A 23,599-nucleotide genomic window follows, 5' to 3' on the forward strand; every position below is an offset into this window, starting at 1 on the left:
AAGCTCCTCTTCTAAACCCTTCTGACCAATGAGCAGTCGGACGGGTTATGCAACGTGTTGGCGCAGTGTTTTTGTTAATAAACAGCCGTTTCACCGCAGCCTCCGGCCAGAGGCTCGGCAGCTCTGGCCGGCAACGACGTTATGTCAAACGTAATAAACAGACACTTCTGTTGATGACTTCATCGGGGGTAGCTGCCCGTTGCTAAGGAACCATGTTGTTGTGGGTGACTTACACCCCATAATAGTAGCAGCTCCCAGTGGGTTCGTCTGAAGTCATGTGGATGAATTGCTGATTATACAACATTAAGGATTTACATTAACGGGAAAGAGCTCCGATAGACAGGACGATGGCGTCCGGGTAGTGAACCGGCGACTCTTTGGGTTACAGAACAGTCTCTCTCTGCTCCTCTCTCCCCAGTTCAGTCGAGTGGAGCCACTGGTGGACCCCCGAGGAAACCCAAGCCCAGCGCCGGCCCCAGTAAGTAACGCTGGCTTTCTGTTTCTCAGAGGTGTCGTTCCTCCCAAAGTAGTCCAGAGTCCTCACGGTGCCGGGTTGGATCCATCCAGAGACCCTCTGGGTTACAGTTGGGTCAGCTCCATCCATTCTTACACCACCCTGTAGGACGGCCAAGGGATAACACCATAGAATCCATAGAAACGCTCTAGTCGGGGCTCTGGGTGGCTCCATCTGGATCACTTCCTGCCACGGAGGTCTAGGCTCTACTTCCTGCTTATGCCAGCCCCAAGAGGGGTTTGCACATGCTCGGTGCGTGTGAGTTTGTGTGTATGTTTGTGTTGCTCTCTTTCTGTCTTTGTGGGCGTATGTGTGCGTGTGTGGTTGTGTGTGTGTGTGCCTGTGTGTCTATGTGCGTGTCTGCAAATGTGCGTGTGTGTGTGCATTTGTGCGTGTGTGTTTGCCTGCATGATTGTGTGTGTGTGTGTGTGTGTGTGTGTGTGTGTGTGTGCGCCTGCATGCGTAGGCGTGTGTGTGTTTGCCTGCTTGTGTGTGCCTGCGTGCGTGTGTGTGTGTGTGCTTGCGTGCGTGTGTGTATGTGTGTGCGTTTGTGTGTGGGATCTCCACGGGGGGTCCATCCTTCTGGTCCCGGGCCCCCGGTCTGCGGAGCTGGGCGGAGCCGGCCCTGGAGCGCTCAGAGAATTGGAAACTATTACCGATGGTGATTTACTAGAGCAGAGTTATGTGCTGCTTTTTCCTTCGTGTCACGGCCCTGGAAAGTAGGACGGAAAAACCAAGTGCAGTCATGTGGTCGATAGAGAACAGAGTAGAGTACGGTTCTACTGCTCTGATACAAACAAAGAGTAGAGTACGATTCTACTGCTCTGATACATGAGGAACACACAGAGTAGAGTACGATTCTACTGCTCTGATACAAAGAAACAGTAGAGTACGATACTACTGCTCTGATACATGAGGAACACACAGAGTAGAGTACGATTCTACTGCTCTGATACATGAGGAACACACAGAGTAGAGTACGATTCTACTGCTCTGATACATGAGGAACACACAGAGTAGAGTACGATACTACTGCTCTGATACATGAGGAACACACAGAGTAGAGTACGATTCTACTGCTCTGATACATGAGGAACACACAGAGTAGAGTACGATTCTACTGCTCTGATACATGAGGAACACACAGAGTAGAGTAGGATTCTACTGCTCTGATACCAACAGAACAGAGTAGAGTATGATTCTACTGCTGTAGACCATGAGCAACAGAACAACCCCATCAACAGATGAGGTCTACAGCAGGAGGGGAGACTAGAATGGCAGCACTTACTCCAACGGCCGCGAGAAGCCTGTGGGCTCTAAGGGGCTGGGCGGTTTTCCGTCGGAACGGTACAGATGTCTCCCGTTCTAAGTGGAATTCCTCGGAGTGCCAGTGGTCCGGGGTCAGACTGGCGGCCCACTGCTGTCCTTTGAGGCCGGAGAATGTGTAGGTGAGGCGAGGCCACGCCCAGGTGATGAACACCAGGCCTATAATAGGCTCATAATTCATTGCTAGACTGTCACTCAAACATGCGCCAGTCGCCTCACACTGGGCTTGTGGGGAGGTTGATTGTGTGCGGAACAAGAATGACGTAATTGTGATAAGCAGAGAATCGCTGAAGCAGAAGAGAGCATCTCCTAGAAACAGACTATATAAGATATAAGATGCAGTCTTAATTCGACCAGTTGTTTTTCTTTGGACAGTTGAAACCGCAACCATGTTTTGGGGAGTTGTTTACAGGAATTTACAAATCAGTCAAGCTGATCCCTAAGGTCCAGAGCGGCTCTCTGGGTCCCTGAGCGAGATGACCCCTCTGTCCCGCGTCCCCCCGGCAATACGTTCATCTCCACGCCTCCGGACCCATTCGCTGGGTGGTTAGAGAGCAGAGATGCAGAGATTAAGTGACGACCCTCCCAGTCATTATCCTCCCGGTCATTATCCTCCCAGCTCGTTAGAGGGAACCCCCGCCCTTTAGCCTCGTTTAGTAATGCCTTCTGGCCGCGTCGGCCCCTCGGTAGGCTTCAGGGCGGGGCTAGAGCGCTGCAGGCTCCGCTGGCTCCACTTGTGACAATCAGATCGTGGGAGGGGGGGGGGGGGGGGGGGGGCTGGCGGGGGGGGCAACCCAAAACGGCCAGTAGTCTTTGGCTCATACAACAGCATGACTTCATCCATACTCACATCTTACCCTTTGTGTTTCTAAACCATAGCTTCACGCTGTCCCCTACAGCCTCCTCTTTCATAAGTTGGAAGGGTTTAAGGGCATAAATAAGGGTTTGGATTTCTGTTTCTTCTTGGATCCGGTCCCCATTTATTTCCATTCTCCCACCTTCACTCCAAACCTTGATTTTCTTTTTACCCAGAATGCTCAGTGAGCGCCGTGGCCGACGTGGTGTTCGTGGTGGACGGCTCGGGGAGCGTGGGCCAGGAGAATTTCAAACACCTCCGCAGCGTCATGGTAACGGTGGCTGGGGCGTTCGAGATTGGCGCCGACAAGACCCGCGTGGCCGTGGTCCAGTACAGCGACGAGGTGGGACCCCAGTTCCCCCTGAGGCAGCACCTGAGCCGCGGGGAGCTCGTCAGGGCCATCAACGCGATGCCCTTCAAGGGCGGGAAAGCCATGACAGGTAACAGCGCCCCCTAGGGACCGGGAGGGGGAGGGTACTGCGGTCAGGACACTGAATAAGTGGATGGACAGTGAGCAGGCTCCACTTTTGCTCTCTGGACTTGAAATGTACTTATACAAAAAAAACCTGTTTCTTAAAAAAAATAAAAGAGTTATGTTTAACAATAAGTGAACAGAATAATCACTAAGACCTGTAGGTGATTATCGTAGACGCATGCATCAACATCTCATCCAACCCTCCTCCAAGTCCTCCGATCAGTGGAGAACCGGTTCTCCGCTCCGTGGAGTGCCGGGTTCCGCGGCCGGTGGAGTTCCTCAGGGTAACGCCCGCTCCCCTCTGTGCAGGCGCGGCGCTGGACTACGTCCTGGAGCACAGCTTCAGCGAGGCGGGCGGCGCCAGGCCCGGGTTCCCCAAGGTGGCGGTGGTCATCGGCGCGTCCAAGTCCCAGGACTCGGTGGAGGTCCAGGCCAGACGGCTGCGCGGCGCAGGGGTGGAGGTCTTCGTCCTGGGTGAGCGCCGTCACCAGGCCCATCCCAAGAAACGATTGTTTGTATTTTGATAAGCCCTGATCACAGACACCCTCTCCTGGGCTCGTCCGTTACACTTGGGGTGAGGTAGGGGTCTGCAGAATATGGGATTCTTTTTTGAATATGGGGGAGTTCAGGGTCTCCCCCCTTCAGAGGGATGAGGGGGAGCCGGGGGTCAGTAGAATATGGGATTCTACAGACCCCCCCCTCCCCCTCAGCCCTCTGAAGGGGGGAGACCCTGAACACCCCCAGCCCCGAGGAGAGATCATTGAGGCGGAACTTAACTATCTACTAAAGCACTTCTTTATATGAGCTACCTGGGACCTTATGTAGGCCGGCTGCCAGCCGAGCGGTCGTGAAAACTTGTTTGTTTCGGGTAAAGTGCAACAGAACGGCACTCAGCGGCCCATAATAAAACGCACCTAAGTGGAACCATATTGAATCAGTCCGCTGGAAACATAACTTTAGTCCTGCTTTATTCATCTCCAGTGGCACCGAAAGTGTACCCAGTAGTTAACGCCTCAGTGGCCACACCGCCGCTGAACTCCAGCCCAAGAAACACAAGCTGTAGGTTCACACCTTCCACACAGCTGGTACCTTCTAACTCCGCCGACGTGGAAAACCTTCAGTTTTTGCGATCGTCTGGGGCCAGAGAAATCTCCCATCCCCGCTCTGCCTTGACACCTCCCAACACCTCCAGGGCTCCGGGTGGGTAGGGGCCATCACTGCCTAGGGGCTCTGGGTGTCTCGGGGGCCCTGGGTGGCTCGGGGGCCCTGGGTGGCTCGGGGCCGTCGCTGTCCCGCTCTGCCCCAGCCCATGTCCTCCTGGGCGGGGCGGGGGCAGATCTGGAAGTGGGATGCCTTCCTTGTTCCTATTAGATGGGACTTCAAGGCGTACCTCGTACTAAGATGTTTTTTTGATCTGTTTTCTCTTCCAGGGATCAAAGAGGCAGACGCGGAGGAGATGACGCTAATGGCTTCCACCCCGCACAGCACCCACGTCTACTCCGTGCTCGACTTTGAGCAGATCAAGAGGGTCCACAAAGCGCTCGTTACCCAAGTGTGCGCCGGCGTGGACGACCAGCTCAGCTCCCTCGTCAGCGGCGAGGAAGGTAAGAGAAGGGAGCGCGCTCGGGTACATCTGCTTCAGCTTTGCGTGACGGGCTTTAGAAAAAACAAACATGCCTCCAGTTCAAACCCTGATCCGGCTGAGCCTGAGTCATACCTATCGTTGTCTGGCGTGTAGTCTGCTGTCGTTCCTACGTCTGGTGGCCTCGCCGCTCTCCATGTGCGGTCCTGTTTTTCCATGTGTCTTTATTCCTTTATTCCATCCACAACATACTGTCTGTATATCCCCCCCCCCCTCCCCCCACACACATCATAACATCTCCTGAGCCCCCCGTCCTTGGCAGCTCGGTGTCTGACTCGTGGTTCTTTCCTAGTGGTGGAACCGGCCAACAACCTTCAGGTGCTGGAGTTCGCCTCCAAGTCCATGCGCCTGACGTGGGACCCGTCCTTCGGAGACGTGTCCGGGTACAAGATCCAGGTGGTCCCCATGATGTCCGGGCCCAAGCGCCAGGAGCTGTACGTGGGCCACGCCCAGACCTCCCTACTGGTCCGCGACCTGGCCCCCGACACCGAGTACCAGATCAGCTTGTTCGCCCTCAACGGCCTCACGCCCAGCGAGGCCGTCACCGTCATGGGCAAGACCGAGTCCGTCCAGGTGTCCTTAGGTACGTACGAAGACCCCTGCTCCCTTTTAGGGAGCGTCATTCAAAACAAATGTAAACCCCTTATAGGCCGTCATGTCAAACTCCTCTTCCCCCTTGGTGACCTTCGTTTAAGACTTTCCCCTTGGTTACCATCATTTAAAACTCCTCTTTAGAGACCTTCACTTATCAGTACAACTTTGTCCAATCGTTACTCTATGACTCAATCTTCATAGAGTATGTAAAATAGGTCTCGCTTTATCTCCTAACGAATCCCCGTCCATGCTCCCCATCATGCATCACCGCGTCCTACGGTGGACACTGTTAGGGTTAGGGTTAGGGTTGGGGTGATACATGATGGAGAGTATATAACCCTAACCCCACTAACGCCGGGGAGGTGGTACAATCCGATGACGTGCGGTTTGTCCCCCGTGGCGCAGAGTGCTCCCTGGGCGTGGACGTGCAGGCGGACGTGGTCCTGTTGGTGGACGGCTCCTACAGCATCGGCCTGGCCAACTTCGCCAAGGTGCGCGCCTTCCTGGAGGTGCTGGTGAAGAGCTTCGACATCGGGCCGGGAAAGGTGCAGATCAGCCTGGTGCAGTACAGCCGCGACCCGCACACCGAGTTCCACCTCAACACGCACCACGACCTGGACCGGGTGGTGGCCGCCGTGCGCAGCTTCCCCTACCGCGGCGGCTCCACCAACACGGGCCGCGCCATGACCTACGTCCGGCAGAAGATCTTCCTGCCGACCCGCGGCGCCAGGGCCAGCGTGCCGAGGATCACCATCCTCATCACGGACGGGAAGTCCTCGGACGCCTTCAAGGAGCCGGCCACGCTGCTCCGGAGCGCCGACGTGGAGATCTTCGCGGTGGGCGTGAAGGAGGCGGTGCGGTCGGAGCTGGTGGCCATCGCCAACACGCCGGCCGACACGCACGTGTACACGGTGGACGACTTCGACGCCTTCCAGAGGATCTCCAAGGAGCTCACGCAGTCCATCTGCCTGCGCATCGAGCAGGAGCTGCGCAACATCCAGAAGAGAAGTGAGTCCTGCCATCCGTTGTTGCTATGACGCTCGGGCTCTTCAAAGTAAAAGCCCTCCCTGGTGTTTCTATGAACTCATGATGGATATGTAATGTTTTATGGCTGGTGTAATCACATGACAGAGCTTTAACTTCACTTAACTTCTATAACCTGAAGTTATGGTAAGCAGCTTTGATTGAATTAAGCCAGAGTTAGCGGGATTTGAAACTAGCGGGCTAGCTTTAGCGACAGGTCTGTCTTGCCTTGACGAAGACTCCGGTCATACATAATGAGTGCATGGGCAGAGAGCAGGCGGGTAGGTTAGACAGACAGGTTGGCCAGTCAACCGTTTAATACGGGCCGAATCAAGGGATTCTTTCTTTTCTTTGTAAGAGCATTTGATTATTTGAGCGTAACCTCGACACCAATGGTCTGAAATTAGAATGACTAGATCTGACATATTAAGTGATGGCCTTATTTATAGTTGAATAATTCAGAAAACCTCTTATTGATTGCTGTTCAATGACGGACTGAAATGTATTTGAGGTCATGTTCCACTAATTGAATAGTTCCCTAAAAGAGGCTGATGACCAGTCAACCCCCCCGAGATAAACTGGTCCCAGAGCTCCCAGCCAGCCCTTCCCAGTGAGCGAGAACGGGGAGTGGTACATGTGTTCAAAGTTACTTTTGTGTCGCTTCATCTTAACGCTCGACTCAAAGCTTTTCCTCGTTCCTTTCCTTGGTTCTTCTTCGTGTGTCGTCCATGTGTTCCCCATGTGTCCTGTGATCTCCGCGGGCCAGACAGAGGACTGCCTGTGGAAACAAACCTCAAACCGGGTCAAACACCGGCTCCACTGGCTGCTGCTTGTTTTAAACTAGCCCGGAGCCCCGGGTGGGCGGGGTTAAACATACCGCAGAGTTCATTTGGTTCCCACAGATCTTAGATTGGTCCGCAGAACCATTTTGGTCACCTTTTTTCAGTTGGGTTCCAGAGAATTCAGTTGGGTCCCATAAATATCAGTTGTTAGCTGGATTATTTTATCCTATACTATGATATAGGATTATATAATACTCTGAGATTATTCCATTTTGGGTGAAGGACATCTTCTGAGGAACGTCTCTCACACCCACCCAACCCAGCGTTCCAATTGGTCCCCAGGTCGAGGGACCTCCGTTCCAGACCCTCGCCACTCCCTGTCAATCTCAGCCAAACCCCGCCCTTCCCGAGACTTATGACATCACTCTCGGGACATAATAAATGCTGTCTCCAAGAAAGCGGAGATCTGAGAAAAATGGTGTTCCATTCTTCTCCCCCTTTTTCCATCGGCGTTGGCCCGGCCGTCGTGAGAAAGAGCCCTCGTTTTCCACGAGAGCCTCGTTAGAACACTTAGCACCTAGACCCAGCTCTGTGATCATTGGACGATACCGTCCCCGTCCGTCTGCTCTGAAACTTTTGGACGTCCAACGTCTGGAACGTCTGGACGTGTCAGCGAGGAGCCTCACGAAGCGTCCATGCGGGGCTTGGATCCAATTAAATAAAACGGCTTTGAAACGTTGTCAAACCGTTGGATTTAAAACAGCAAAGTACTCAGTTTAAACGAGTACCACTTTCTCGTTGGGCTCGCAAAATGTTTTAAGGACCCCACTTTTGACCTGGGCCTGTTCCAGATTAAATCATATACTATTATATAATATGATATCTCTTATCTCTCCTAAAGGGACTGTGATGGCTCTTCAGTCCGTCCTAATTACAACACTGTCACCACACGATGTCGGTCAAAACACAGCGTAGTCCTGGAGACGCTTCCAGTGGTTGGTGTCGTGGGTTTCTGTCTAGAGTCTGGGATCTTCTAGTGTTCCCTCTTGGATCCAGTAGAAGCATTGAGTGGAACCACACAGGAAGCTCCAGACACTGGGATCACTTCACCTCAGCTGCCTGATAGGAGACTTAGGGCTTCTGTGTTGTCAGGACACCATCCACCTCCAACCAGAGCGCAACAACCTCCACCTCCTTTCTCCTCCACCTCCCCCCCTCTCCTCCAGAGTAACCTCCTCCTCCTCCCATTCTCCTCCACCTCCCCCCCTCTCCTCCAGAGTAACCTCCACCTCCCCCCCTCTCCTTCTCCACCTCCCCTCTCCTCCTTGCTAACCTCCACCTCCTCCACCTCCTCCCTCTCCTCAACCTCCACCCCTCTGCTCTCCTTCTAGTCCTTCTCCACCTCCCCTCTCCTCTTAGTAACCTCCCCCTCCCCCTCTCCTTCACCTCCTCCCCCTCCCCCTCTCCTCCACCTCCTCCCCTCTCCTCTTAGTAACCTCCTCCTCCAGCTCCTCCCCTCTCCTCCTCCTCTCCTCCACCTCCTCCTCCCCTCTCCTCCACCTCCTCCCCTCTCCTCCACCTCCTCCCCTCTCCTCTCCTCCACCTCCTCCCCTCTCCTCCCCTCCCCTCTCCTCCACCTCCTCCCCTCTCCTCCTCCTCCTCCCCTCTCCTCCACCTCCTCCCCTCTCCTCCACCTCCACCTCTCTCCTCTTAGTAACCTCGACCTCCTCCTCCCCCTCTCCTCCACCTCCACCTCTCTCCTCTTAGTAACCTCGACCTCCTCCTCCCCCCCCTCCAGAGCTGCTTCCCCCCCGGTCCCTGACCTTCTCCGAGGTGGGCTCCAGGAGCTTCCGGGCCTCGTGGGCCACGGACACGCCCAGCGTCCAGTCCTACCTGGTCCAGTTCCGGCCCGCCGACGACACCGACGGCCACTTCGTGTCGGTGTCCGTCCCGGGGGACACCCTGACCAGCCTGCTCCCACACCTCAGCCCCGCCACCCGCTACGAGGTCCACGTCCTGGCGCAGTACGACCAGGGCGACAGCTTCCCCGTGTCGGAGTACGAGACCACACTGGAAGGTCAGTGGGATGCCCGAGAACCTGCTTCACCGGCCCCCGGGTCTCCGTCACCGCCAGGGGTCCACAACCTCTCGGAGTCGTGTCCAACGCTAGAAGTTACTGGATCTCGTTAGATGAACCGAGCTGCCCTGACGGAGCACAAAGAATCAGGGGACTCTCATTCCACAGCTCATCCTGATTCTGATAGGAAGCAGAATTCTATCGTAATACTGCTCCATAATTCACCCCTTATTCCTAAATCCCGCTCCCTAATTCATTCCCGCTCCCTAATTCATCCCCAATTCCTAATCCCTGCTCCCTAATTCCTAATCCCTGCTCCCTTATTCCTAACTCCTGCTACATAATTCCTTCCTGATGAATGTCCTGCTCCCTAACGCTGCTTCCTCCTTCCTCTCTCCTCCCTCCTCCTCCTCCTTCTCCCTCGTGTCCCAGAACAAGGACCGGTCCGCGGGCTGCGGGTCTCCGAGGAGACGATGGACAGCTTCCGGGTGTCATGGTTACCGGCGCCGGGCGCGGTTCTCCGCTACCGGCTGTCCTACGAGCCGACACGGGGGGACAACGCCCGCCTGGAGACCACCGTACCCAGGGGGGGCGAGACAACCAGCGTGCTGCAGCGCCTGCTGCCCCGGACCACCTACCGCGTGACGGTGACCCCCGAGTACGCGGCCGGGGACGGGCCGGAGGGGCAGACCCAGGGGACCACCAAGGAGGGTGAGGACCCCCCGCTGAGTCGCTGTGAACGAATGAATCCACCGTCAGTGGAGTGGCGCTGTCCGGGGTCACCGCGCTGTCGGGGGTCACCGCGCTGTCCGGGGTCACCGCGCTGTCCGGGGTCACCGCGCTGTCCGGGGTCACGGCGCTCTGATCCCAGCACGCTGCGGCCCCAGACGAGGCCAGCTGGGGCGAGAAAGGGGAAAACAATTAGGAACACGCCCGGCTGCGTGCATGAATGAAGCTGGGGGGGGGCGTCTGAACCTGTCTCTTTAAAGAGGCAGCGATTTACATCCTCAATGCCAGACTGAGCCTTGACTGAGCCCCGACTGAACCTTGATAGAGTTCTACTCCTGACTCAGTCTTGACTGAATCCTAGTCCTGACTGAGTCCTGACTAAGTCTTTACTGACTGAGTCCTGACTAAGTCTTAACTGACTGAGTCCTGATATCGTCCTGACTAAGTCTTTACTGACTGAGTCCTGACTGAGTCCTGACTGAGTCTTGACTGAGTCCTGACTAAGTCTTTACTGACTGAGTCCTGACTGAGTCCTGACTGAGTCCTGACTAAGTCTTTACTGACTGAGTCCTGACAGAGTCCTGACTGAGTCCTGACTAAGTCTTTACTGACTGAGTCCTGACTGAGTCCTGACTGAGTCCTGACTGAGTCCTGACTGAGTCCTGACTGATTCCTGACTGAGTCCTGACTGATGCTCAGTACTTCAGCCTGTCAGGAAGAGACTCCTGATCCAAGCCATGGATTTTCCTGGATTATCTTTAAGAATAACATTCTTGTTGTTAATATATTTCCCTGCTCGAGCAGAGGAACGTATCCTCTGCGGTCCTTTGATCCGCCACGCAGCTGCCTGTCAGATGAGACCGGCTTTTCCCTTTTTTTTTTGTGGGGCCCGACTTTTCCCTGACAATGTTGTTTCCATCCTAATGTTTACTGTGCCATGACGCCACCGCTAAGGTATGTATAGCTGCCACACCGCAGGGTGCGCAGGTCTTTAGCTCGCAGGCTTTCCACGCCGCCTCCCCGCTGCCACCGCAGAGCGGCGGTAATATTAGCTACTGGGAATTATTTGGCTTGGCCACATTCACGTCTGAGTTTACTAAGACGTCTACTGCTCATACTTTGAAGGGGGAAAGAAAGAGCATGTTTCCAACCGAAGCCCATTCAACGGTCTGCCTGTCAGCGTTGAGGTCGGGGAGGTCTTCTGAATTTCATTAAGAAAAATGGAACAGCGCTGATTTCATGCGGTGGGACTGCTGGTTCAGCAGGATCCACCAGAGCTATCGAGAACGATCTAGAACCTCAGTGGTTTGCTCAAAGGCTCCTGGGAAAGGGAACGGAGTCCGACCAGGCTAAGATTAGGCTAAGATAAGGCTTCATCAGTCCCAGGTGGGGAACCTGGTGTTTTGAGTAGGAACTGAGACCGCCCCAAACAGTGTCCTCACCGCGTCACAGCCAATCAGAAAAAGCAGTAACATAAAATGTTTTACCAGAGGTGTTTTTTTTATTTTTATTTGAGCTACTTCAATACTTCCCCTCAAGGGGCAGAAATATATATATATATAGTTCTGTTGCACCTAAAGGGACAACCGTCCACGTTGTTTTCAGTCAGAAACGCAATCTCCTATCATCATACTCATCCCCCCCCTCCCCGCTCTGCCCCCCCCCCCCCCCCCCCAGCCAGAGGCTCCCCCCGGGACCTGCGGGTGTCCGACGAGACGGCGACCACCATGAGGCTGGGCTGGGCCCCGGCGCCGGGGAGCGTGGCCCAGTACCGGGTGTCCTTCCGGCCGCTGGCGGGGGGCCCCCGCAAGGAGGTCTCGGTGAAGGGCGAGAACACGGGCCTGGTCCTCAAGAACCTGCAGCCCGGGACGCAGTACGAGCTGTCGGTCCGAGCCCGCTACCGCGCGGGCCTGGGAGACCCCCTGGAGGGCAGCGGGACCACCCTGCCAGGTAGGCGGGGTCTGGATGAGGGGGATGAGGAGACCAGTGCGTTCATCCTCACACCGTGCTTCACCCCTCAGTGACCTCACACCCGAGAGTGACCTTTACTCAACCATGACGTTCACTAAAGCAAACCCAAGATCGTGTTCTGAGGACCTGCTGGTCTGCTCGCAGTAGTTGGCCGTCGCTGATGCGGAGGTGTGCTCACTTTGTTTAAAATGATTGACGTAGACTCCTGCCGATAGCGTACATGAGCTCCAGCCTTCCCTACATAGAGCCCCCCCCTTCCCTGGCCCCATCCCTCCCACACACCAGATGAAACCAGATATAACCTGACGCCTGGGCTCTCAGTGTTTATTGACCAATGTTAAACCATCACAGTGCTTTATCAGGGCTGCATACCAAAGCTGATGTTTAATGTTACTCTGTGGTTGAAGTGAGTTTATGTACTGTGTTATATCGTCTGGAACAGACCCAAGCTAGAAGCAGAGTCCTCGTGTCAGAGGGCCGTAAATATTACATTAGGTTGTTTAAAAAGCCAACCGTTTCTTTGGAGGATTTTGAGGGATAGCAACGGTTAGCGGCTAAAGAGGCAGATTAGGGAGACAGAGAGGGAGGGGTCCAGACATAAAGAGCGAGTGAGATGAAGGTGAGCACAGCAGGCGGAGAGAGATAAGATTGAGGGGGAGAGTGTGTGTTTAGAGAGGGAGACAGAGAGAGTGTGTTTGGGAAGCGGAGGGAGAGTAGGGTTTCAACAGAGCTCAAGAGTTGTGAGAGTGATTGTGTTCTAGACTCGGGGTCAAACTGTTTCACCCCCTGACTCTTGGTAGAGAGCCTCTCCTCCCACTTAGCCCACAGCCCAGACATTTATTTAGGGTTAGAAATATTTGTTTGTCATATTTGTGGAAATTGAAACAAAAATCTGGTGTCTGTTGCTGTCGACTGTCTGTCCCATTCCTGGATGGCCTACATGTGTCTGTCTACCTACCTACCTGTCTACCTACCTAGTACCTACCTGTCTACCTACCTACCCCTACACTGGTCCACCTGTGTGCTCTTGGGCAGACTGGTTGCTAAAGCTAGGGAGCTGGTTGTGTGTTTGGGGAGGGGCTTTGGAGGGTCGGCTGATGGAGAGGAGAGTCTTCATTTGGATGATTAACCGTCCATCTTCCTCCGGCGTGTCTGTCCAAAGTGCGTCACCAGGCTTACGGCCGCAGTATGACCGAGCCTCCGATATGTGGGGCTCTGGGTTAAAACTTCAGATGGATGGAGCGTCAGCTTTGAAGTTCTTTCCCAGAGCCCCACAGATGGGAGGCTCTGTCTTATCGCATGAAGCCTGAAGCCAGGGTAGGGCACCTTGGACAGACACACCAGAGTGAGATGGATTTCCTCGGGTGTGTTTGAGATGGATTACAGTTGAGGACCAGCAGCCATCAGGGAGGGGAAGGAAGTACGTCTGAAGATGGATCTGGCTGTTTTAAGGTTGGAGATACAGCGGGGCGGTGTGTCTGTGGTTGGATGACCCCACTTGGCGCTTTGCAGCCTGTGGGACCCCCGCTGTCAGGGGGAGAGAACCCAAAGTAGACTGAGGACCCCCTCTCGGAGGAGCCTTCTCCGAGGGCCGCCTGGACAGGAGCCGGTCCACAGGTGTCCTCGGGCCCCGGGGGTCTACGTTGTTCCACATGCTTGGGTCACAGCTCCGCCTCGCTAATCTACACCTGAGGTCAACAGGAGGGGTCGGGTTAAACCCTCCCACTCCCCCCCACCCCCCCATGTTCGTTAAACGTCCTCCGAGCCGACAGTGAAACCTCTGGGGTTAAAGGTCGAGAAGATAACTTCTGACCGCAGGCCGGCTTCAGCATGTGACCAGTGATTACCCAGAATGATCAGGGTTCGCCTGGACTCTGCATAGCCGCCCCAATTACCCCCCCCCCCCCCCATACCCCTTTTAAGCACTTATTTAATGTTGTCTCTCCTATCACTTAAAAACAGTATTTAGCATCATGTAGCATCTTATCCTAGCTATCTTTGTTGCATACTGGGAATGGGTTAACCTAGCGATTGTTAGTGCTTGGTGAACCTGCTTACAGAACAGACAGCCATATATTGTTGTTTCTCTTTCTTCTGACAAATGGACCTGGTCCTGGTACTGGTCCTGGTCTGGGTCCTTGTCCTGGTCCTGGTCCTGGTCCTGGTCCTGGTACTGGTCATGGTCCTGGTCCTAGTAGGGTCCAGGTCCTCGTACTGGTCCTGGTCCAGGTCTTGGTCCTGATGCTGGTCCTGGCCTGGTCAGGGTCCTGGTCCTGGTCCTGGTACTGGTTCGGGTCCTGGTCCTGGTCCTGGCCTGGTCCGGGTCCTGGTACTGGTCCGGGTTCGGGTCCTGGTACTGGTCCTGGCCTGGTCCGGGTCCTGGTACTGGTCCGGGTTCGGGTCCTGGTCCTGGTCCTGGTCCTGGCTTGGTCCTGGTCCTGGTCCTGGTCCGGGTCCTGGTCCTGGTCGGTGCTTGCGTCAGAACGTTCCAACCGTCACGTGTTGTTATGGCGACAGACGAAAACAGGAAGTCCTGCAAGGATGACTACAGGGGCCGTGTGGTTTCTGCGTGCCGTGTGAACACCAAGAAATATTGGTGGCATGTGGTGTAAAGTGGTTATGATAAATGGGTAGCAGCAGACAACAGAAGAATTCCCAGAAGTCCTTTCACCGTCTCCATTTAAACTGGGGCTGATTGATGTGATCTGGCACTCCCTTTGTTGCCCTCCAGAGTGTCATCATGACTGAGATTGTTTGTCGATGGTTGGTACCGCAAAGACCTCAGCTGCTCCCGTCCCCTGATTTGTCAGGGTTTAGGGGTTCAATTTCTTTGTGGTAGCCCAATGGATAGAGCAAAGGTTCGGTTTAAAGGATATTTCTCGGGGGTTTTAATGGATGCATTTCCAAAAGTCGGTCGGAAGAGAGAAGGAACAACTATAACTTTTATTTTGTCCAGCATTGGCTCCCATCCAGTGGCATCAGATGCAGGTCGTTAACATTAACCAGTAGAACAGGACCGAGGCGGGGGTACCAAACCTAGGTTTGTCTTCTGGATGTTCAGCGCTAGCGGCAGGAGCCAGCGAGCCACCCAAGCGAGACGGTCCTAAAGAGGGTTGAGGATGCTGCTGGTTGCTAAGCGACGCCATAACATCAACAGGCCCCGCAGACAGAAGAGACTTTGAAGCTCGGCAGAGCTCTGACAGGGACCGCCGTTTCCCAGCGTCGAGGACGATCCCCGCTGGGGTCGTCCCGTCTGGAGACACCCGTCCTGCTGCTGCTTTACATCAAGGGAGTGAGAGGAGAGAGGAGAGAAGAGAGAGGAGTCAGCTGGCCCCGGCTCCCAGGAGAGCTCATTAGGAACGTAGGGGCGTATTGAGGCTCCGCCCGCGTCCACTTGACTTCCTGTCAAACAAGCCGAGAGTTTGATTCAGACTGGAGGGGGTTACATAAGGAACACAGGAGAGGGGGGGTACTGAACGGGGAAGGGTGGAAACGGGAGCTGAACTAACGCTGACATGTCTGCAGAAACAGACATTTTGAGCCGTCTAGCTTCTGGCGGGAGACTGTTGGATCTTCTGTGTGTGTTGGAGGGGGGGGGATGGCTTTGGTTGATGGAATTATCTAGTGGGACGGTTAGACAGACAGACAGGCAGACAGGCAGGCAGACAGACGGCGCAGGGACCAAACCCCCGCGGTTTAAATTTAGCTTGAAGCCGCTCCTTGTGAGCGGCGTTCCCTGCCAGACGCCCCGTGTCTGTATGCGGAGGCCTGGTATTCCGGAGAGCTTCCAGACGCAGGGCCGTCAGGAAGCACGCGTGGCGGCGTCCTTAACAGCCACTGCAAACTGAAGGGACGACCTGAAGTGAATCAGAGCGCGGCCTGTCACTGGAAGGCCTTTCTGGAGAGGATGTATGAGGTTAGATGGGTCTGTTGGTCTCTGGAAGGCCTTCAAGAGAGTTTATATGGGGTTAGATGAGCTCTGTCCGTCTATGGAAGGCTTTCTAGAGCGTATGTATGAAGTTAGATGGCTCTGTTGGTCTCTGGAAGGCTTTCTAGAGAGGATGTATGAGGTTAGACTGTCGGTTGGTCTCTTGGAGGCCTTCAAGAGAGGATTTATGAGGTTGGATGGGGTCTGTTGGTCTCTGGCACGCTGCTCGGAAACACTGGGAACCCTGGAATTAGACAAGGCCCTTTTCTGTTGATCGGTGAAATTAAATCGGAGGATTTCAAGGTCTCCTCGTCCGGATTGGCGCGGCTTCAGAAGCATTTCCTGAAGCACCTCACTCCTCTCACTCTCTGCCAGCGAGGGGAACTGACCCAGGGTCAGCTCACTCCGGGGGTGGATAAGACCAGTGATCTCTGTCTTTGTTTTGATGTGAAGGGAGAATGAATGTTGGATTGATCTATCATGCATAGTTTTCCTTTTTCACCTTTCCAGCAGAATCAGGAATATTGATTATATAAATGCCATCTGGTGCACACTTTGGTTCAAGGTCTCTTGCAATACTGTGAGGGCGTACAATACTTAGATTGGACTCAAACCCCTAACCCTGGCAGGGTTAATGCCTTGCTCTACAGGTTGAGCTACACCGGGAATATAACCTGTAAACATGGCAAGGGTATTACCTTGCTAGTATAAACTCAGAATGAATGTAAACATTACTCTGATATAAACTCGATATGAATGTAAACATTACTCTATAAACTCAAGAGTATGAATGTAAACATTATTCTATAAACTCAAGAGTATGAATGTAAATATTACTCTATGAGCTCAAGAGTATGAATGTCAACATTACTCTATAAACACAGAGTATGAATGTAAACCTTACTCTATGAGCTCAATAGTATGAATGTAAACCTTACTCTATGAGCTCAAGAGTATGAATGAAAATATTACTCTGATATAAACTCTGTAAGAATGTAAACATTACTCTGATATAAACTCTGTAAGAATGTAAACATTACTCGATAAACTCAAGAGTGTGATCACCGTACTCTAAAAACTCAGAGTATGAATGTAAACATTACTCTGATTTAAACTCAGTGCACCAGGGTTTTCTCGGGGGAGGTCCGGTGTGGTGGTCTCGAGGAGGTCTCCGTTAGGTCCTCAGATCAGGGAGTTGGGCCGGGATCCACTCAGGCTGCCGTCTGGTCCTCATCAGCCGGGAGTGAAGCTCGGGTCACGCAGTAAAACCTCCGGAACCTTCCAAGTCCTTCGTGTGTGTGTGTGTGTGTGTGTGTGTGTGTGTGTGTGTGTGTGTGTGTGTGTGTGTGTGTGTGTGTGTGTGTGTGTGTGTGTGTGTGTGTGTGTGTGTGTGTGTGTGTGTGTGTGTGTGTGCACGCGCATTCATGCACGAGTCTGTACTGGTGCATGCATAACTGTGTGTGTGTGTGTGTGTATGCATGCACACGCATAGTATGTTTTAGTTTGTGTATGCATACGTGTGGGTGCGCGTGCGTTTGCATGTCTTAAGTCAGAATCAGAATCAGTTTATTTTCCAGTGTAAAAACAAGGAATTTGACTTAGTAAAAAGAATAGATGGTTAGTCTTGTCAGAGACATAATAAAAAAAGTCATAATAAAGTAAATTAAAGGATAGGGCGTAAGTGTGTGCTTATGTTTGTGCGTGAGTGCGTGTATATGTGTAAGTGTGCATATGTGCATAAGTGTTTTTATGTGGGGGTGTGTGTGTGTGTGTGTGTGTGTGTGTGTGTGTGCGTATGTCAGTGTGCGCGTGTGTACGTGTGCGTGTGCCTTCTCGTGGAAGGACGTTCACTGCTGGGACGTGTCTCATCAGGAGCAGCACAGAGATATTTATTTGTCTATTCCAGGAATGCTGGCCCAGGATCCTTGAAGTCCGACAGGGGCCCATCTGGAGCGAGGCAGGCTAAATAAACGTCCCGGGACGGGGCTGTGAGGCCTCGGGGTCCCTGTAGTCTAAACTCTGGGGTGCTGGGGTCAGGGAGAGCACATGTCTGGACTTTGTAGTTGATCTGTGATGGAGCTGGACCGGACTTCCAGTCTCCTGCAGGCCTGGGGTACAGCCGCTGGTGCACGGGTCTGTCCTCATGTCCTTGGGGGTCATGAGGACGGATAGTACTCAGCCTTGTGTAGCATCTTATACTAGCTATCCCTGTTGTGTACGGGGTTTTCCTAGTGATTGTTAGTGCTTGGCACTTGGTTATATGAACGTCATTACTGTACCGACAGCCATATATTGTTGCTTCTCTTCCTTCTGAAAGTTGTACTTTGCACTAGATAAAAGCGTCGGCTTAACGGCCTGAATGTAAAAGAGTGTAGCCCTCGAGACGCAGAGCAGCCTGTGGGGGCGTCGGCACGGAGCTATGATCTGATGTTGCTTTATGTCATTTTTGTATTATTAAAATGGGAAACGGTATACTTATAAAACGGTACTTTCCTACTCTATTATGTACTCATGTTCGGGTATTCCCGATGTGACGGCTCTTGGCTGCGATCGATATTGAATAGCGTCTTCAGGCGGATAATGATGCATCAGTGCCTGCCATGATGCTGTTGCCACGACGCGGTTGCCATGACATCAACCGTGGTTATTATCACAAAATTTTCAAACACAGCTGCGAGGGACATGAACACTATGGGAACCAATGAAACTCAACGGGCGATGAGGCCTACACCCTGGTTTAGACCCTACACCCTGGTGTAGACCCTACACTCTGGTGTATACCCTAGACCCTACACCCTGGTCTAGACCCTACACCCTTGTGTAGACCCTACACCCTGGTGTAGACCCTACACCCCACACCCTGCAGGTCTACGCATCTAACGCTGCGTCTCCTTCTGGTCCTCCTCAGAGCTGACTCCCCCCCGGGACCTGGTCACCGACGACGTGACCCCCACCAGCTTCTCCGCCTCCTGGACCCCCGCCCCGGGTCCGGTCCAGGAGTACCGCGTGCTCTGGAAGTCCCTGGTGTCCCAGGAGGCCGGAGAGAAGACGGTCCCCGGGGACCAGAGCCGGATCCCCCTGGAGGAGCTGACCCCCGAGACCCTGTACCAGGTGTCGGTGGTGGCGGTGTACCCCCACGGCCAGAGCCCCGCCCTCCTGGGACAGGAGACCACCGACGGTGAGTAGTCCTTTGCGGACAGACTTTTAGTTTTATCCTCTGCGGTTTCGTGCGATCACTGAACTTTCCGCTAATTAAGACCAGCGTGGATTTCCGTGGAGTCGGGAATCAGAATGCAGATTGCGGAAATTTGCATAATAAAACTTGGGGAGATAGCGTTTATTCAATTTCCCGGCAAACGTAGCACCTCACAAACCTCTTTTCTGCAAACAGCAGGAAAAGCAGGCTGCCAGGACCCCAGAGGAGGCCTGAGAGGGTATAGACAGGAGACCTGTCTCACTAGCAGACCTTAGTCTCTGTGATGTTCCCAAGGTGCTTCACAGCTTTAGCCAGACCCCCCTCAGAAACCTTGAAAGCCACACAAGGAGAGCATTAGGGACTCAGTACGTTATCTGGGATATTTCAAATGGCTCTTGGCCGGCCTTCCATAATAACCTCCTGTCCTGAAGTAAATTAATGTAGTTCCAGAATAATCTGTGGATGAAGACCTTGGATTTATCGTCTAGAGACGTGAGACGTTTAGGGCTTAGCCTCCCCAGCAGGCTGGAACCGAACCAGAAGTTGTTTCCCAACAGGAGGATGACTGAACCAACCAATCAGGGGCCTACTTTAGATGATGACGTCAATAATGTCAGACAAGAGAATTGACACATCTGTCAGAGCTTCCTGTGTTTCCCGCTACTGGGAACGGAATGGTTCTACCGTGAGATCATGAGAGATCACATTAGTTCGAAGAACAATACACACACCTACAAACACGCACACTGGACACTCAAATTAACAGGCAGTCGAGGCCAGTTTAACCTACCTTCTGCAAATGCGGACATTAATACAAACAAAGCTTGAGTAGCAACGGTCATTCTCTGGGTTATAAAATAGAATATAGAATATGAGTTGAAGAGATAAAATTAAAACTTATACTATATAAATGGGGGGAGTAACGTAGCAATAATAGGGGTTGGTCACTCCCAACCCCCACTTCCTGTCTCCCCTAAACCTACTACCTATCTCCGTTAACCCCTACATCCTGTCTCCCCTCAACCCCTACTTCCTGTCTCTGCATCACCCACTTCCTGTGTCCGCTAACCCCTACATCCTGTCTACCCTCAACCCCTACCTCGTGTCTCCCCATCACCCACTTCCTGTCTCCCCATTACCCACTTCCTGTCTCCGCTAACCCCTACATCCTGTCTACCCTCAACCCCTACCTTGTGTCTCCCCATCACCCACTTCCTGTCTCCCCATTACCCACTTCCTGTCTCCGCTAACCCCTACATCCTGTCCACTGCAGCCTCGGCGGCAGGCAAGGCGCTGGTGGTGACGGAGGAGACAGAGAGCACCATGCGCGTGACGTGGACCCCCGCTCCGGGGAAGGTGTCCCACTACCGGCTGAGGCACGTCTCCCAGGGGCTGGGGGGCCGCGAGGTGGCCCTGAAGATCCCGGGGTCGCTGAGCTCCACGGTGATGAAGAGGCTCCAGCCCATGACCACCTACGACATCAAGGTCCACCCCATGTACCGCCACGGGGAAGGAAAAGCAAGGCAAGGAGTAGGAACAACACGTACGTTGGTCCCGTTGTCTTCCGAGGGAGGCGCCTGCAGCACACATTCACACCCTGCTGGCCGCTACACCACACTACACATATATAATAATATATACCCTGGTATCATGTCCTTATAAGACTCAATACATACCTGGTATCATGTCCTTATAAGACTCAATGCATACCTGGTATCATGTCTTTATGAGACTCAATACATACCTGGTATCATGTCTTTATAAGACTCCACACATACCTGGTATCATGTCTTTATAAGACTCAATACATACCTGGCATCATGTCCTTATAAGACTCAATACATACCTGGTATCATGTCATTATAAGACTCAATACATACCTGGTATCATGTCCTTATAAGACTCAATACATACCTGGTATCATGTCCTTATGAGACTCAATACTTACCTGGTATCATGTCTTTATAAGTCTCAATACATACCTGGTATGTCCTTATGAGACTCAATACTTACCTGTTATCATGTCTTTATAAGTCTCAATACATACCTGGCATCATGTCCTTATAAGACTCAATACATACCTGGTATCATGTCCTTATAAGACTCAATACATACCTGGTATCATGTCCTTATGAGGGTCAATACTTACCTGGTATCATGTCTTTATAAGTCTCAATACATACCCTGGTATCGTGTCCTGATAAGACGACTGTAAGCACCCGCAGCACACTCTCACCCTGCTGGCAGCTACACCACACTACATATATGATAACACATACCCTAGTATCACGTCCTTATAATCAACACACACCCTAGTATCACGTCCTTATAATCAACACATACCCTGGTATCATGTCCTCATAAGACTCAATAAATACCCAGATATCATGTCCTCATACTACTCAATACATACCCTGATATCATGTCCTTATAAGACTCAACATGTACCCTTGTATCGTGTCCTTATCAGACGAGTGAGGAGACTGAGGCCAAACTAATCAGTGACTGCCCAGAATGTTGAAAGTGCTGCGAGTTTGTAGAACAATAAGTAAAAGTGCTGTTTTCAGAACCACAAGAAGCCTCACGCACATCACAGTGAACAATAGGGGGTTATTCTGTCCTGGGAGGTGGATGTGGCGTCCATCTTGGCTCAGGCAGTGTGTAGTGTTCGAATCAAATTGAAAGGAAGAGAATGGCACGTTTTCAATCGTTTCTCTCGGTCGACGTCCCCAAAGACAGACCCCGACAATCTGTCACGCATATCTCCATTTGTACGCTCCTCACTGAACACACAGCGAGTCGCTGCTCTTTACGAGGCTCTTGATGAAGTCCTCTGGGGTCACGGAGTCAAATGATGGACTCTAAATCCTGGCGTGAGCGTCGCAGAAACCCTGCGCCAGATTGCAGCTGTGCCGATTCCTTCCGACCTTTGAAGATTCCTTACTCCCCACTCTTCCGCCGTCTCCCCCCCGCAGTCTCCCCCTACAAGGCCCCCAGGAACCTGCAGACCTCGGAGCCGACCAAGACCAGCTTCAGGGTCTCCTGGGACCACGCCCCCGGGGACGTCAAGGGCTACAAGGTGACCTTCCACCCCATCGGCGACCAGGTGGACCTGGGCGTGATGCTGGTCGGTCCCCATGACAACACCATCGTGCTGGAGGAGCTGAGGTGGGCTCCTGGTCCGTGATGGCCGCTTCTTCTTCCTGGTGTGCGACAGAGGGATGAAGACCTCTGGGGGTCCTGGGGTTTGAGAGTAACGAATGTCAGGCGATATTGTAAAGCGTTTCAGTGGCCGCTGGTTAGAAGAGCGCGGTATAAATGCAGTCCATTGACCGTGTTCCAGATACAATATAACGGACCACACACCTCCACACTCTCTTAAGGGGGGTCCGTTTCCTCTCCATGAACCCCTCCCCAGCCGGGCCTAACGCTCCCCCGTCTGTCTGTCCTGCAGGGCCGGGACGGAGTACTCTGTGGCTGTCTCGGGGGTCTTCGATAACGGAGTGAGTCTGCCTCTCGCAGGAGAGGAGAAGACCACACTGGTGGAAGACTCCGAGACACCTTCTCTCCCCCCGGCTATCTCTGGTAAGGTCTCCATGAAACATCTGGTACTAAACACCATGAACATCTGGTACTAAACACCATGAACATCTGGTCCTAAACACCATGAACATCTGGTCCTAAACACCATGAACATATGGTACTAAACACCATGAACATCTGGTCCTAAACACCATGAACATCTGGTACTAAACACCATGAACATCTGGTCCTAAACACCATGAACATCTGGTCCTAAACACCATGAACATATGGTCCTAAACACCATGAACATCTGGTCCTAAACACCATGAACATCTGGTCCTAAACACCATGAACATCTGGTCCTAAACACCATGAACATCTGGTCCTAAACACCATGAACATCTGGTCCTAAACACCATGAACATCTGGTCCTAAACACCATGAAACATCTGGTCCTGACCAAGGGAGACCATCACAACATCTGGTAGAAACCTATGGACACCATCATAACATCTGGTAGAGACCTATAGACACCATCACAACATCTGGTAGAGACCAATAGACACCATCATAACATCTGGTAGAGACCTATAGACACCATCACAACATCTGGTAGAGACCTATAGACACCATCACAACATCTGGTATAGAGCTTTAAACACCATCACAACATCTGGTATAGAGCTTTAAACACCATCATACCATCTGGTCCTAAACACCATCATAACATCTTTTCTTAAACACCATGAAACATCTGACCTATATAAAATCATCATAACATCTGGACCTTTAAACACCATCATAACATCTGACCTATAAACACCAGCATAACATCTAACCCTGACCTATAAACTCCATCATAACATCTCTTATAGACCTTTATACACCACAATAACCATAGTTTCTTAAAATCATCATAATAACCAAGGTGTGTTATAAACACCATATCATGTTTATTACT

The 23,599-nt window shown here is 52.6% G+C and overlaps 1 protein-coding gene across 1 annotated transcript in view; it reads left to right on the plus strand.

Annotated features, from left to right (window-relative positions):
• The window catches only part of col12a1b (collagen, type XII, alpha 1b), a 104,972-nt gene that overhangs the window by 5,192 nt on the left and 76,181 nt on the right, over positions 1-23,599 (plus strand). The window contains 13 exon segments of the mRNA XM_030345255.1: positions 419-478; positions 2,873-3,136; positions 3,481-3,645; positions 4,602-4,775; positions 5,106-5,396; positions 5,813-6,415; positions 9,011-9,289; positions 9,722-10,000; positions 11,696-11,968; positions 18,826-19,095; positions 20,387-20,656; positions 22,089-22,281; positions 22,568-22,698. Coding sequence (XP_030201115.1) covers positions 419-478; positions 2,873-3,136; positions 3,481-3,645; positions 4,602-4,775; positions 5,106-5,396; positions 5,813-6,415; positions 9,011-9,289; positions 9,722-10,000; positions 11,696-11,968; positions 18,826-19,095; positions 20,387-20,656; positions 22,089-22,281; positions 22,568-22,698 — 3,252 coding nt within the window.

Source organism: Gadus morhua, chromosome 21 (assembly GCF_902167405.1).
Source record: "Gadus morhua chromosome 21, gadMor3.0, whole genome shotgun sequence".
Taxonomy (NCBI): Eukaryota; Metazoa; Chordata; class Actinopteri; order Gadiformes; family Gadidae; genus Gadus; species Gadus morhua.